Raw genomic sequence first — 13,300 nt, forward strand, 5'->3', positions numbered from 1 at the left:
CTTTTAAAAGAGCTTGCGCGCTCACCTTGTTGTCACCATTCTGCCTCGGTGGTGGTAATCCTTGCATGCTAGACTTCTGCAGAAACAAACGCTCTTTGCTGGTGCATACTATCTGAGTCTGGGGTGTTTCCTTCTGTGAGTTTCAGACCCTGACAAGAACTCTCTGTTTAGTTTCTTATTTTTTAATTGGGTTATTTGATTTGTTGGTGTTTACTTTTTGAGTTCTTTATATGTTTTGGATACTAGCCCTTTGTCTGATGTAGTTGGTGAAGATCTTGTCCCAGTCTGTCATTTTGTTCTGTTGACAGTGTCCTCTGCCTTACAGAAGCTTTTCAGTTTCATGAGGCCCCGTTTATTAATTGATGCTCTTAGTGCCCGTTAGTGTTCTGTTCAGGAAGTTGTCTCCTGTACCAATGTGTTCAAGGGTGATGTTCACTTTCTTTTCTATTAAATTTAGTGTGTTCAGTTTTATGTTGAAGTCTTTTATCCACTAGGATGCAAATTTTGTGCAGGGTGATACATATGGATCTATTTGCATTTTTCTACATATATAATCCAGTTAGACCAGCACCATTTTTTGAAGATGCTATCTTTTTTTCCATTGTATGGTTTTGGCTTCTTTGTCAAAAATCAAGTGTCCATGGGTGTGTGCGCTTATTTCTGCATGTACAATTCGATTCCATTGACCAGCCTGTCTGTTTTTATGCCTAACTAACTCTATGTGGTTTTTATTACTATAGCTCTCTAGTACAGCTTGAAACCAGGCATGGTGATGCCTCCTGAAGTTCTTTCTTTCTTTCTTTCTTTCTTTCTTTCTTTCTTTCTTTTTGTATAGGATTGTCTTAGCTATCCTTGTCAGGTGCTTTTAGTGCCTGACTAATTTAGTGCTAACTAATTCACCCTGTGTTGGGTAGTGAGGGTGATACCAAGGTGGGTTTTAAAAGAAACATGGCCCCTGACCTCAAGAGACTTTTCTTTTAAGTGTGAGACCACATTTACAAAAGCATGAGAAAGACCCAAATATAGCGCCTTGAGAATTCCTGAGAAGAGGGGCAAAGGTGTCACTCCCATTTAGAGAAGAACACCATCCTTGGAAGACTCATATAGGCCTCGCAACCATTCTTTGCCACAAGGGATGAGAAGAATTTATTTGAGTGTTTGTTGAAGGAGGAGGCACCCTGAATGAAGGGGACAGTGTGAACACAGACATAAAGACAGAAGTCTAGTTAGGGTGGACTGAAACATTTCTGAAGAAGTTGACAGTACAAGCAGAAACTACTTAAAATCACCTACGTAGGCCCACACAGCCTCTTGCTTCTTTGCCTTTTACATAGGCTTCCCTTCCCCCACAGCCTTCCCTCCTTGCTTGGTTGGTAATCTCCCCCTTTGAGATTAGCTTCAATTACTTATTTATGGGCACTTTCGGACTGCTCTGTGCTCTTGCCTTCCTTCCTGGCCTTCCCTCCTATAAACAACGGCCTGGGTAGATTAATTGTCTCTAATCCCATCTTCCCACCACTGCCGAAAATAACTGTTTATGAAAATCTCCACAGTTGAGTGGAGAGTGAGGACTGACTTTCACACGAACTCTGGTGCCCCATATTTGACCACGTCCCCTGGATGGGGAGACCTGGTGGCACTCAGAGGAAGGATAGCAGGCTACCAAGAAGAGACTTGATACCCTATGAGCATATACAGGGGGAAGAGGTCCTCCTCAGTCACAGTCATAGGGGAGGAGAGTAAGGGGAAAATGGGAGGGAGGGAGGAATGGGAGGATACAAGGGATGGGATAACCATTGAGATGTAATATGAATAAACTAATAAAAAATGTAAATTAAAAAAAGAAATGAAAAAAAAAAAAAAAAAAGGAAAATCTTCATGTATTTATCCTTGCTGCCCCAGCTCTATCTCCCACTCACTCAGCCCTCCTCAGCCAGACTTCCCTGTCCCAAATTCCAGGCCAGCTGCTTTTGCCACTGGCACCAGTGCCTACCTTCCCACCCACCAAAATCCTCTGGCTCCTGCGATGTTATTCCGAGTAGTCACCCTACATGTGATTAACCATTCCTTCCTTGCCAAAACGTTTTTGATTCACTTTGCGATGCTCTTTGGCTTTTCTTCTTCAGATTCCTCTGTGAACTGTTCTTTCCTTTCAAGCATCCTCTTGACGCATTTCCCATGGGCAGTCTCCGCTCTGTGCTGGGCTCTGATGACCACCATTCTGAAGACACTCAGATCTGTTCTCAGTTTTCTTGGATCAGGTCTTCCCTCAATGCTACTAGCCATCGACTATTACCCTCAGGGTTCCTCCATGTAATGTAAAGGCGAAATTAGTGCCATATTTTACATGTAATGTATATTCTACAATTAATGCCCCGTGGTCTGTGAGAAGTTGTCTTCCAGGTGACTTCTCTACATCCTGTGTTCCGGGAAAGACCACCCACTGCCATAAACTAAACCTGCCAGCACTCTCCAGAAACTCCATTGGAACAATTAGATACAATTAAGGCCCAATGGTCCTCTGAGATAAAACAACTTCTCTGGAGATTCAGCCTCCTGGATCCAACCTGCCCGAAGGTTGACAATCCTGAGACTCACAACTTTCCCTTGAGATCCAGCCTCCACCCAACCTGCCTGAAGGTCAACTTCCCTGTGATGCTAACCTTAATTACACTTTTTCCTTATAAACCCATTACCTTTGAAGCTCCAGAATCACTCTCCTATCCTGCTGCGTCAGGAAGGATTGTGCTCAGAAGCTCTGAGCCTGTAATACAGGACCCTGTGTATATTGCATTGGTATCGAGTTCTGGTGGTCTTTTTTTTTGGGGGGGTGTCTCATGATCTGGGTAATCTTGGCATGAAAATCTAACACTGTAGGCATGCTCTACCTTGAGGCCTTTTGCTTTTTTCTCTTAATTTCAATGACAGATACAATTATTCACTCTGTTAGCCAACACTGAACCCAGATTCACTCTTTCCCAGATTCTGCTCTCTCCCTCATGAATCATATCTGACCTGCCATATCTCCCTCCCTAGTGGCCTGGCATTACGGAATACCCAAAGTGCATCTCATCTGGAATACACCTCTCCGCCTGGTAACGGAATCCCATTCTAGAGCAGATTTGGTTCCTATGGATTCTAATGCAGGCCCTCGACAACTGGATTCCACGCATGAGCAAAGATACCGACACATCTCACAGACCTCAGTAAGTCGGAATTGTAGCAAAGGTGAAACTGTCTTTCAGGCTCAGTCTGTTTCTGCTACTTTGTTCTGTTTTGTAATGGCACACGTGGTTAGAAGATGCTGAGCTTCACTTTCTAATCTCCTCAGGAGCCTTTGTCGGTAACCTTGCGGGGGGGCTCTCCACAGGTGGTTCCATTTGTAATCCATTTGACACAGCAAGCTGATCGTAATTAATGAAGCTCCCTGCTGTACCACCAATGACCCAGAATGGAGGACAGGAGGGCCGCTGAAGCAGGGGGAAGGAACAGCAGGCTGAGAGCCAGGAGACCTGGATATTGCCTGCGGCCCACTATGGAGGAACAACATAACAAGCGTGGCTTACTGTCCTCTGTGTACCTGCGTCTCCATGTTGGATACCGACAGAGACGGCAATGTCTAAAACGTAGGCCTCTTGGGGACTATTTAAATCCCTGCCCTTGGCTGCTCTGCTTTCCTTCCCACTGAAAAGCAACATCAAGTGATTTTTATATTATATTTTATTTTTTGAGTAGGGAGTGGGAGAGATATAATCAAGTCTTGAAATGAACCCAGGACCACTTCCAAGTGGAGAACTAAAGTGGAGCCTGGAGAAGAAGAGAGTCTGAGCTGGCAGGGGTTCTCGTGGTCAACAGGCCAAACACAAAAAGGCAGGCCCTTGAGTGAGTGACATGTCCCGCCTTTTCCTGTTTCTAACACACATGCAAATGGAGTAAAAACAGAAAGGAAATAAGGCAGAAGAGAAGCAGATGGCTTTCTATAATGGTTTCCAAGCGGCTTGAAGAATCAGGGTTTGAGAACAAGGTTCTACACGAGGAAGAACAGAAGCATTTCTCTACGCTTCGCTCCGTTTCCAGCACACCTTACCTCAGGACCCGCACAACCCACGGATTGCCAGTATGGGGAGTCCTGCGGGTCATCTCAGTCTACACAGTCAGGGAAGAATCTGAATGATCTCTGAAGTGAACTGAATGGCACTGCCATCTGTGTCAATCAAAAAGTGTCCCAGCTGACTGGTTTTCCTTCCCTCGGGGCCTGCCACCCTCCCTTCCTCTCTCCTCACATCCCCCTCTACCCACTTGACAGCACAGTGACAGCAAGCTGTGAGTGGAGGCCAAGTTGCTAAGTGTTTGCACTTCTCCACAAAATGAGATGGCTGGATTTTCAAAAACCCTCTGCCTTGACTTTTCTTTTTATTGTTAGAAAATATCTGAATCACCTCCCGAATAAATCTTTGCACTTTTATTTTCCAGATGGGGTCGTAATTTAAGACCCGGAATTATTTACTTGGGTTAATTTAGTCCCTTTTATGTTTTCACTAATAGTACCAACACTTTTTGTTGATATTTTTTAATTTTACAAATATATTTTAATGTCCAGTAATTTTTCTGTTAACAAAATAGAAAAATATTTATTTCTATTATACCTTCTATGATTTTGAAAATTACCTAATTAAAGTGAAATTTCTGTTTTTCTGGCAACACAGTTCCAAAGTGTCCACATGGACTAGTACTAGATGGAGAAGAAAGTTTTAAGATGGGTTCACTTAAAATGTGGATTTCACGGCATTCACAAAATTCTGACATGGCACCCTGGGAAGGTGGATCCCTGTCTCAGTAAGAGGGCAGGGTAGTGTCCATAGGAGAGATCGCCAAACCTATTGGTCCTAACATGTGCTCCAAATTTCAAATCCCAGAGGCCTGGTCTCTGTTCTGGCATGCAGGACTGCTTTGACAGGAACATGGCGCATGGTTTTTGCAGGCTGAGTTCTTCTTGTTGCTGGTTTGGAGTTCTGAGCGAGGCCACGTGGACTAGCTACTGCATAATAACAACAGTGTCCGCAAACACAACAGCGAAGCGGCCCTGGGTTCGATTCAGGATTTTATTATAATCTCTCCCACTTCCTACGCAACAAACATTCCGGTGAAGTGGATTTTCAGTTGATATGCTGTTTCTAAGGTTAATGCTTAGGCATATTGTGTACTCCATCCTTAATCCTTAAGCCATCATCTGCAGTAAGGTCTCCCCTCTCTCAGGAACAAGACATCTGGCTCCAGGTCACGTGGTTAGACAATGGCAGAGGCAGAATCTGAACCCTTGGCTGGCTATAATTGAGGTACCCCATCCTAAACCCACACTTAACTTCCAGCAGCCGCCTGGTAGAAAAATTTCCTATGATTACACACCGACTTTCTTCCAGGACTCTGCAGCACACGAACTGTGCCCCCCTTCCTCCCATTCAGACCCTGGCCTCCAGCTCCAGCACAGTGCAGCCAGCCTCTGCGCCCTCCCAGCCTTTGTCTGGTGTTCTTGCCTGCTTCCACCTCTCCACCTTCTGCTGATAATGCTCCCTGAGCCAAGAGGCACTTCAGCTCCGCTGCCAAGTCCTCCTCCTCCTCCCCTCCTCTTTCCACGGCTTTACTTGCTCCCAGGCAAACAGTGTACTGTCCTCCCTCCCTCACAGGCTCTGTTCAGTGGAAACAGGAGGGTTTTTTTTTCCTTGCCTCTAAATGGTCTTTTCTACCCTCTTGGTGCTACTTTCTGAAGCTAATGTTTCACTCATGGCTGCTCTAGCTAAGTCTGCTTAATGTAAAGCATTTAATATTTATTTTTGTGCACATCTTCAGTCCCATAGTCCTGAAAACCCTGTGCTCTGGGATCTACATACAGGGGGATCCAATGGTTCATATAAATCAGGACCACCCTTCATTCTGGGAATATCCCTTTGCATGTCTGTGTCCTGCATCCTCTGGAGATTGGCTTCCTGGGTTCAAATCCACACACAGCCCAGTCATTCTACTACAATCTGAAATGACTTTGGAAAAATGAACTAAACCCTGTGTCTCAGTTCCCTGTAAATTAGGAAAACTATAATAGAATCTTCCTAAATCACTGTCAGATTTGTAATAGGGGACTTGGGATTTAGCTCAGTGCTAGACTACTTGCATAACATGTAAGGCCTTGGCTTTGACCCCTAATATGTGAGAAAATGAAGGAAGAAAGAAAGAAAGAAAGAAAGAAGATAATTGTATAAACAAACATAGCTAATATATATGTAATACTTAGGATAGTGACACACTGCACGTTCCCAATATATGTTAATTCTTCCTATTGTTATTTTTATATAATTAAACATATAAATGGATGGAAATTAAACATGTAAATGATCATGTTAGGATCAGTAGGTTTGGCAGTCTCCTACAGACACTGAATCATATGTTCAGTTTCCTAGGAGGCCCAGTCTGAATTCCGTGAATGGCATGAAGTCGGTATTTTAAGTGAACCTGTCTTAACTGCCAAACTTCCTATCCTAGTCCATAAACCTCGCGCAGACAAGAGCCCACACTCTTCTTCCTCTTGTGGAGACACGTCTGGTGTGGTGCTTTCTGCGGCATGTGACATGTCTGGCAGGGATGTGCGCATCCTTCTGAGGTCAATGGATTTCTGCCTCCATCAGGGGAAACTCAGTCACCGAGACTACAGCCTCCTTCCGTTCTAAGAAAGAGAAACGCTCAAAGCTTCCCTCTCTTTGTGGGAAACACTTGTATTACCCTGCTATGACGCAACTTCTAAGTTCATCATGTTTAAAAAAAAAAAAAAACACCTTCTGCCTCAAAAAGAAATTCCAGGACTCACCTTGGTTTTTCAGTGGTAAAGGCATCGTTTCCCTGAGTTTGCTTAGAAGGTTTTTCATTTCTCGCATGTCTCTGTAAAGTCAACAAAAAGAAAGAAAAGTTAGCTGTACGCTTTCCAAGTGAAGTGTCAAACGGTGCATTGTATGGCATGGATGGATGAAGGGCCCGGCTGCACATCCAACTGTATCAGTTATAGTTTCTAACAGACACATACTGAATTTACTTTGCTTTTACAAGAAAGGATATCTGAGACAGGAATTCAGCTCCAGCCCTTGGCATCTCTGCCATTAGTTCGACCTGGATGAATTCATTGGAGAGCCTTTGTAATGAGGACGGTACTGTGGAGGTACAGGGAGAGGCCAAGGACACACAACTGGAACAGTGAGCTCCTGGGGAAAGCCCGGCTTGGGATGTATCATGGAAGTTATGCTCAGACAGCTGTGTGTCTTTGCAGATTCCTTGCTGTTTGTTTTAAGTCTTCCCTTGCCATGAGCAGAATTGAATGAAAACAGAGCAAAAAATTATCATTGATATCTTCTTGTTGTTGTTGTTTGGCACTAGGCATTAAACGCGAATGCCAGGGAGGTGCTCCATCAGTAAACTGCATTCATAGCTCTTGTTTCTTTCAGAGAAAGTCTCAGAGGATGGCCTCAAATTTCTGGCTCTCTTGCTTCTGCCTCCTGAGTTCTGGGATGGGCTTGTCCCATCAGGCTTGACAAGGGTTACATTCTCTGAGGCCTCCAGAAAAGAGCTCTTCGTAATAGAGAAGCCATCGGGGACCACTAAATACCTCAAGTCAATTCCCAGGACCCACATGCTAGAGAAAGAAAATTAACTCCTGAAACTTGTCTTCTGGCCTGCCTTTGTGCACTTGTACACACCCCCTTGCCACACAATTTTCTTTAAAAAAATGTTGGGGGGGGGCAGAAAGGAAATTCTAACATTGAACTAAAGCTGGATGCAGAAGCATGGATTTATAGGTATTCATGAGGCAGAGGCAGGAGGATCAAAAGCTCATGGCCTGCCTGTGCTACAGGGGTTCAAGACCAGCCTGAGCAACTTAGCAAGACCCTGTCTCAAAACAAAAAATTAAATAGAAAAGAAAGGGGGTGGGGTACTGAATATTTGACTCACTGTTAGAAGATTCAGTTAGTATGTATGGGGCTATAAGTTTAATACCTAGTATTAAAAAAGAAGAGGAAGAAAGAGAACCCCCAAACTAAAGATTTTTTATATCTACTGCTTTTGTTTTAAGTTGAGGAAAGAACCACCGCGAAATTTCAGGTTTGAAACTTTGAGTCAGTCTCACAAAGCACCGTTATCCTGCTGAATAGCGTTAGAGAGCATTGTAGGGAGAGGCCACAAATCCAAGCCCATTCTCGCTCGCTCAAGTATATGATACAAAAGGAAGCTTAAAACTTCGGCACTGCTGCCTCGAAAAGGAAAGGAGAACAGCCTAGCACGTGGGTAGAAGGACCCTTGGGACATTCAGAATGTCGCCCAAAGGTGTGAGGCTGGTGGAGTGTCACGGGCATGACACGTGGATGAAGCAGAAGGAATAGGTGGCACAGGGAGGCGGGGCCACCCTAGGTTGTGCTCCTGCCAAGGTGGACCGGAGGGGAAGGACTAAGCACGCACCGCTGGGGTGACGCTCCAGAGGCACCTCGCTCCCCTGTGACCCAGAAGAGAACCTGGTTGGGTTGGCTTCTGGAAAGGGCAGCCAGCAGTGACTGTGAAAGAGTTCCCCTGGTGAGTTAAATGCCAGCCCAGCTTGAGATGTACCAAATACAGAGATAAAGGGTGCACTAAGGAAGCTCATGCCTGCCCGGGTTTCTTGCTGCCTGCCTCTTCTCAGACTTACCTATCTCCTTTGACCAAAGTCTGAACTTAGGTTCTGACTAGCAACATTGCCAACGGTGTAGGCTCATGGCCACATATGGTTGCTTTCGTAAAGCCTGAGGTGTGTCCGACGTGTAGTCCCCCCACCCCCCTTCCCCTTTTTTGAGAACAAAACAAAGAATCTTTTATTTTATAAATAAAGATACACAACTCTTTCATCATTTGTTCATACTTCTATAAAACAAACAAGCTTTTTTTTTTTTTTTTTTGGTTTGAGTTATTGGCTATCTCAAGCAAGTTATATTAATAGCACTCAATTACCACATGCTCCAATTTCCCCTAAACACAGAAATTTGGTAATTAGCTTTAGAATTATATTACAACCTGAAAGTAGAACCACAATGGCTATAAATGCCATGTGTTTTCCGTTTCTAAAAATAAAAAAATTAATAAAATAAAATGTTCATTATCTTGTCAGTGACTCAACCCCATACACACAGAGAGAACACAGAGAGTAGAATTACTCCAAGTTTTTTCAGCTGCTCTGTGGCAGCTCTAGGGACACTCAAAGCAAAAGGCACAGGCATTAGTGCAAAGACTACACATGGGCCGCGTCTGTTTGCCTCACAGAGTGGTATTCTCAATATGCTAACGGGATGGGTCCTTGCACTTGTTTTATATGTGCCCCCCCCCCCCCCCATGAAATAGAATCACTGTAGAATTTTTCCTTCCTGGAGAAATCCCTCTCTAGCAGGAAGCTGCTGAGGTCAAGCCATTAAGTCATTGTGACTACTAAGAATGCCATCAGCTCTATTCCAGGAGAGGAAACTGAAGAGGCGCTGTGATAATCCGTGAATTGGTCAAAATGCTAAGCAGGGCATTCCAAATACTGGAAGTATCTTTGGATAATCTAGATTCTTTCTCCCTTATAAGGGTGATTTAGGAACGAGCCAATGGGTGAACTGTGATGGTAACAGACCTGCCATTTTCTCTTCTAAGAAAGCACAGTGTTTTCTCTTCTCTTTTTGAGACAGGGCTTCTCAAATACTGGATTACAGCTGTGCAGTACCATTCCTGGCTTGTTTTCACTTTCCATGGAGATGTGATATGCCGGTCGGAGGAGGTAGGCAGAGGTCTAGGAGCTGGAAACTGCTGTAGATCCTGTTGCTGTGCCCTCCCCCTATGGGGTGTGCAGGCTGTAGACCCTGTTACTGTGCCCTGCCCCCCATGGGGTGTGCACTGCTTAGCTGTAGTCTGAGGATAAAATGGTCCCAAAAGTCCCTGTGTTGTAGGCTTGGTCGCTAGCTGGAGGCACCATTAAGAGATGGTTGGACCATGAGGGCTTTGACCTAATTGGAAGGTTAGTGGATTGATGGATCGATGTTTGGCAGCATTATTGGGAGGTAAGGAAAACTAGGGAGGGGGCACAGGGTTGGAAGAAGTAGGCCATTTGTCACCAGGGGTACGCCTTTGAAAGACACAGCTTGCCTCCAGCCCCTTCTGCTTTCGCTCTGCTTCCCGGTTGTCATGAGGTGAATAGTGTCTTCTGCTATGGGCCTCCCTGTCTTGCCTCAGGCTTAAAGGCAATGGAGCCAGCTAACTCATGTAGACCACATCCTCTGAAGTCATGAACTGAAACAAATCTTTCATCTTTGAGTGCTTCTCTCAGTGGTTTGTCAGTGATAGAAACCCCACTCACACCCCATTCTCTCCCCAGCTTTCCCTCTACAGAGGGGGCTGACTCCAAGTTCCTGCCGGCCTAGATGCTCTGTCGACCACAGAGAGCCCTCTTTCTCCCAAACCTGAGACCTTTTCCTGTCAGTGGCCCCAAGAACACTGACTGGAGGAAGGTCAGCATCCTTTCAGAGGACCATCCCACTTACCTTTCAGTGTTTTCAATGTCTGTGGCAACCTGCCAGGACTGCTGTTGATTATCTACAGGGGATGACAAGGAGTCCTCCAGGGCAGGTGTTTCAGCATTCTCCTCAGTTTTGCTGTCCAAACTCTTCACTCCCCCACTAGCTTCTTTTCCTAAAGAAAAGGTATTTGATAAGGAGAAAGGGGGTAAGAAATCAGCAATGCCATTTCTCTACTCAGGATGTCATTATAAAGACTGGCTACGCTTTGAGTCAAATGCCTCATTAAACATGATGTCTCTCTGAGGTAAAAAGCAATTGTGTGTGTGTGTGTGTGTGTGTGTGTGTGTGTGTGTGTGTGTGTGTGTGTGTTACCCTCCTACAACATTCTGGAATGATAGTTGAAGTCAACACCACGTAAAGGTCAAAACAAAATGAAGGGCCTTACCTTTGATAAAGATTTGCTTTGTAACCTGGCATGAGTGACTTAGATCCCCCTCTTGGGAGCAAGGATTTAGCCTGTGAACACAAGCTGGGTTTTGTTCTCAGAGTCAGGAGTGAGTGTCAGGGTCAGAAGCAGGTGACACTCGGCAGGGAGAACGGGGTGCCCCGCTGTTCTCTCTGATGTCGGACACTGGCTTCCTCAGGCTACCACAGAGCATGGACCTGCCTCCCAGTTCCGTGGCCCTCCAGTCTCCTTTAGCACAGCAATCTGTGTGAAGAAAACTTGGCCCTGTGATGCCCTAGTGCTGTGTTGACACAGGAAAGGCCTATCAGCTGAAGGGCCTTGTGAAAGGGCTCACGCTGAGTGACCGTCCTCAGCAAAGTGATGCGTAGCCTGAGCTAAGACTTGTGTTTCCTGGGACTGGCCTCAAATAAATAAATCCCCAAACAGCACAGACATTGCTTCAGCCAGAAGGTGACCTGAAATTAGATGGAGGATGACAGTCTTTGGTCTAGGTACGTACTTTATCACAATCTCCTATTTTACCTTGAAAATATTTATAGCCACAGGGAGTATCTTCGTACCGTGGAAATGACCCACAAGGTCAAAGAACTAGGCTTTAACCTTCTCTGGCTTTAGTAATTGTTTATTTGCTCCTTCATTCATATTCCCATAAAACTATTTCTTGAGTATTAGCTAAATACCAAACACTAGGCTTGATGTGAAAAATAAGAGACATAGAAGAAACACTGGTTCTCTCCTCTTCTTCCTCCTCCTCTTCCTCCTCTTCCCTTTCCTCCTCTTTCTCCTCCTTCTTCTCCTCTTCTATCTCCTCCCCATCTCCTCCTCCATCTCCTCCTCCTCTTCCATCTTCTCCTCCATCTCCTCCTCCATCTCCTCCTCCTCTTCCATCTCCTCCTCCTCCTTTATTTCCTCCTTCTCACAGTCCTTCTGATCACCTATCCCTTTTCCTCCTCTTTGCTCCCTTCTCCTATAGACCAGATCTTTTTATATAGCTCTGGATATACTGGCAAAAATAGCCAGTAGTGTCAGTACAATGCAAGTGCATTGCCTCAAACTCATGGCACTCCTCCTACCTCAGTTTGATGATTGTTGAGGTCACAGGCACAAGCTACCAGTAGATAATAGCAAAAAACAAAATAAAAAGGAAAACAAAAAACCCAACAAAACCCCCAGCAACAACAACAACAATAGCAAAAAAACCCTCTACAAATAACAGCAAAGCTGTTGTCCAACATTATGCAGTTTGGAGAAAAGGCGTCTCCTGTGTTTTATACTTTTACTTCATTTTATTTTTATTGTGTAGACATACTTCTAGAGAAATTGAAATTGTTTTCTATCATAGAGCACTTATGAAATAGCAGCTTCTTAGCTCAGTCTTACCAATCCTACTGGCCCTTTCTTTTTCGTTTTTTCTTAAAAAACAAAACAAAACAAGACTAAACAAAACAAACAAACAAAAAACCTCAAGCTTGTGAAAAGATCAGCTACTCATAGGAAAAATCTAAGCTCACTATAGTAACGGGTAACAACTCTTTGTCTTCTGTCCTCCAAGCTAGCAACACAAGGAAAAAGGGACAGACCGTGAAGTATTGGAACTGTGCACCTTTCCTCAAACCACAGCAGAAACAGACCTCGGAGAACTCAGCCAGAGCACAGCATGAGTTGCCTGAGGAAGTTGTGCTCTGTGGCCCTGTGCTTTGTGCACATTGATCTTGGGGAAGGTGGTTTCCCTGAGGAATCAGTTTTTCCAGTTTTATGGTGTGCTATTGGGTGGAAATTAATTAAGCACACAATTTAGCAGGTTATCTTTTCACAGTTTGGGGGCAATGACCTCTTAAAGCCATTTGCATCTGCATCCTGGTCCCAGTGCGGTTGTCCATTTGACACCCACCTCTGGACAGAATTCATCCATGGGCTTGAACTGAGCTGGGTGATTTGGGAGAGGACCAAGGGGGCTCCCTGGGAAAACCCTCCGCTTTTTAAACGTTGAAGGCTAGGTAACCCAAAGGCATGTGTGGAATGTACCTTTGACTGATCATTTCAGAGCTCATCAGTGGAAGAAAGATCCTTAGCCTTCATGTGCCTCTAAATATGTGTCCCCTCCCTTTCTCTCTTCCACTGTGCGGGCACTTAAGCTCTGTTGGCTACGCACAGAGACCTATGTTCAAACCGAGTTTCTCTGAGAACTTGGTGGCATTATTCTCTCATCTGCCATTTATAGCTAGTGGAGCTTTTGTATGTGGTCTATTTATGGCTCTCTGAGAAGTTGTAGGGTATAATC

General features: G+C 44.7%; 1 protein-coding gene across 1 annotated transcript in view; it reads right to left on the reverse strand.

Annotated features, from left to right (window-relative positions):
- Positions 1-13,300, reverse strand: part of Rgs7bp (regulator of G protein signaling 7 binding protein) — a 95,710-nt gene that overhangs the window by 8,707 nt on the left and 73,703 nt on the right. Inside the window, exons 4-5 of the mRNA XM_051172358.1 lie at positions 10,578-10,725; positions 6,857-6,927 (exon numbers count right to left, since the gene is read on the reverse strand). Coding sequence (XP_051028315.1) covers positions 6,857-6,927; positions 10,578-10,725 — 219 coding nt within the window. The remainder of the gene's footprint in view (positions 1-6,856; positions 6,928-10,577; positions 10,726-13,300) is intronic.

Source organism: Acomys russatus, chromosome 30 (assembly GCF_903995435.1).
Source record: "Acomys russatus chromosome 30, mAcoRus1.1, whole genome shotgun sequence".
Classification (NCBI taxonomy): Eukaryota; Metazoa; Chordata; class Mammalia; order Rodentia; family Muridae; genus Acomys; species Acomys russatus.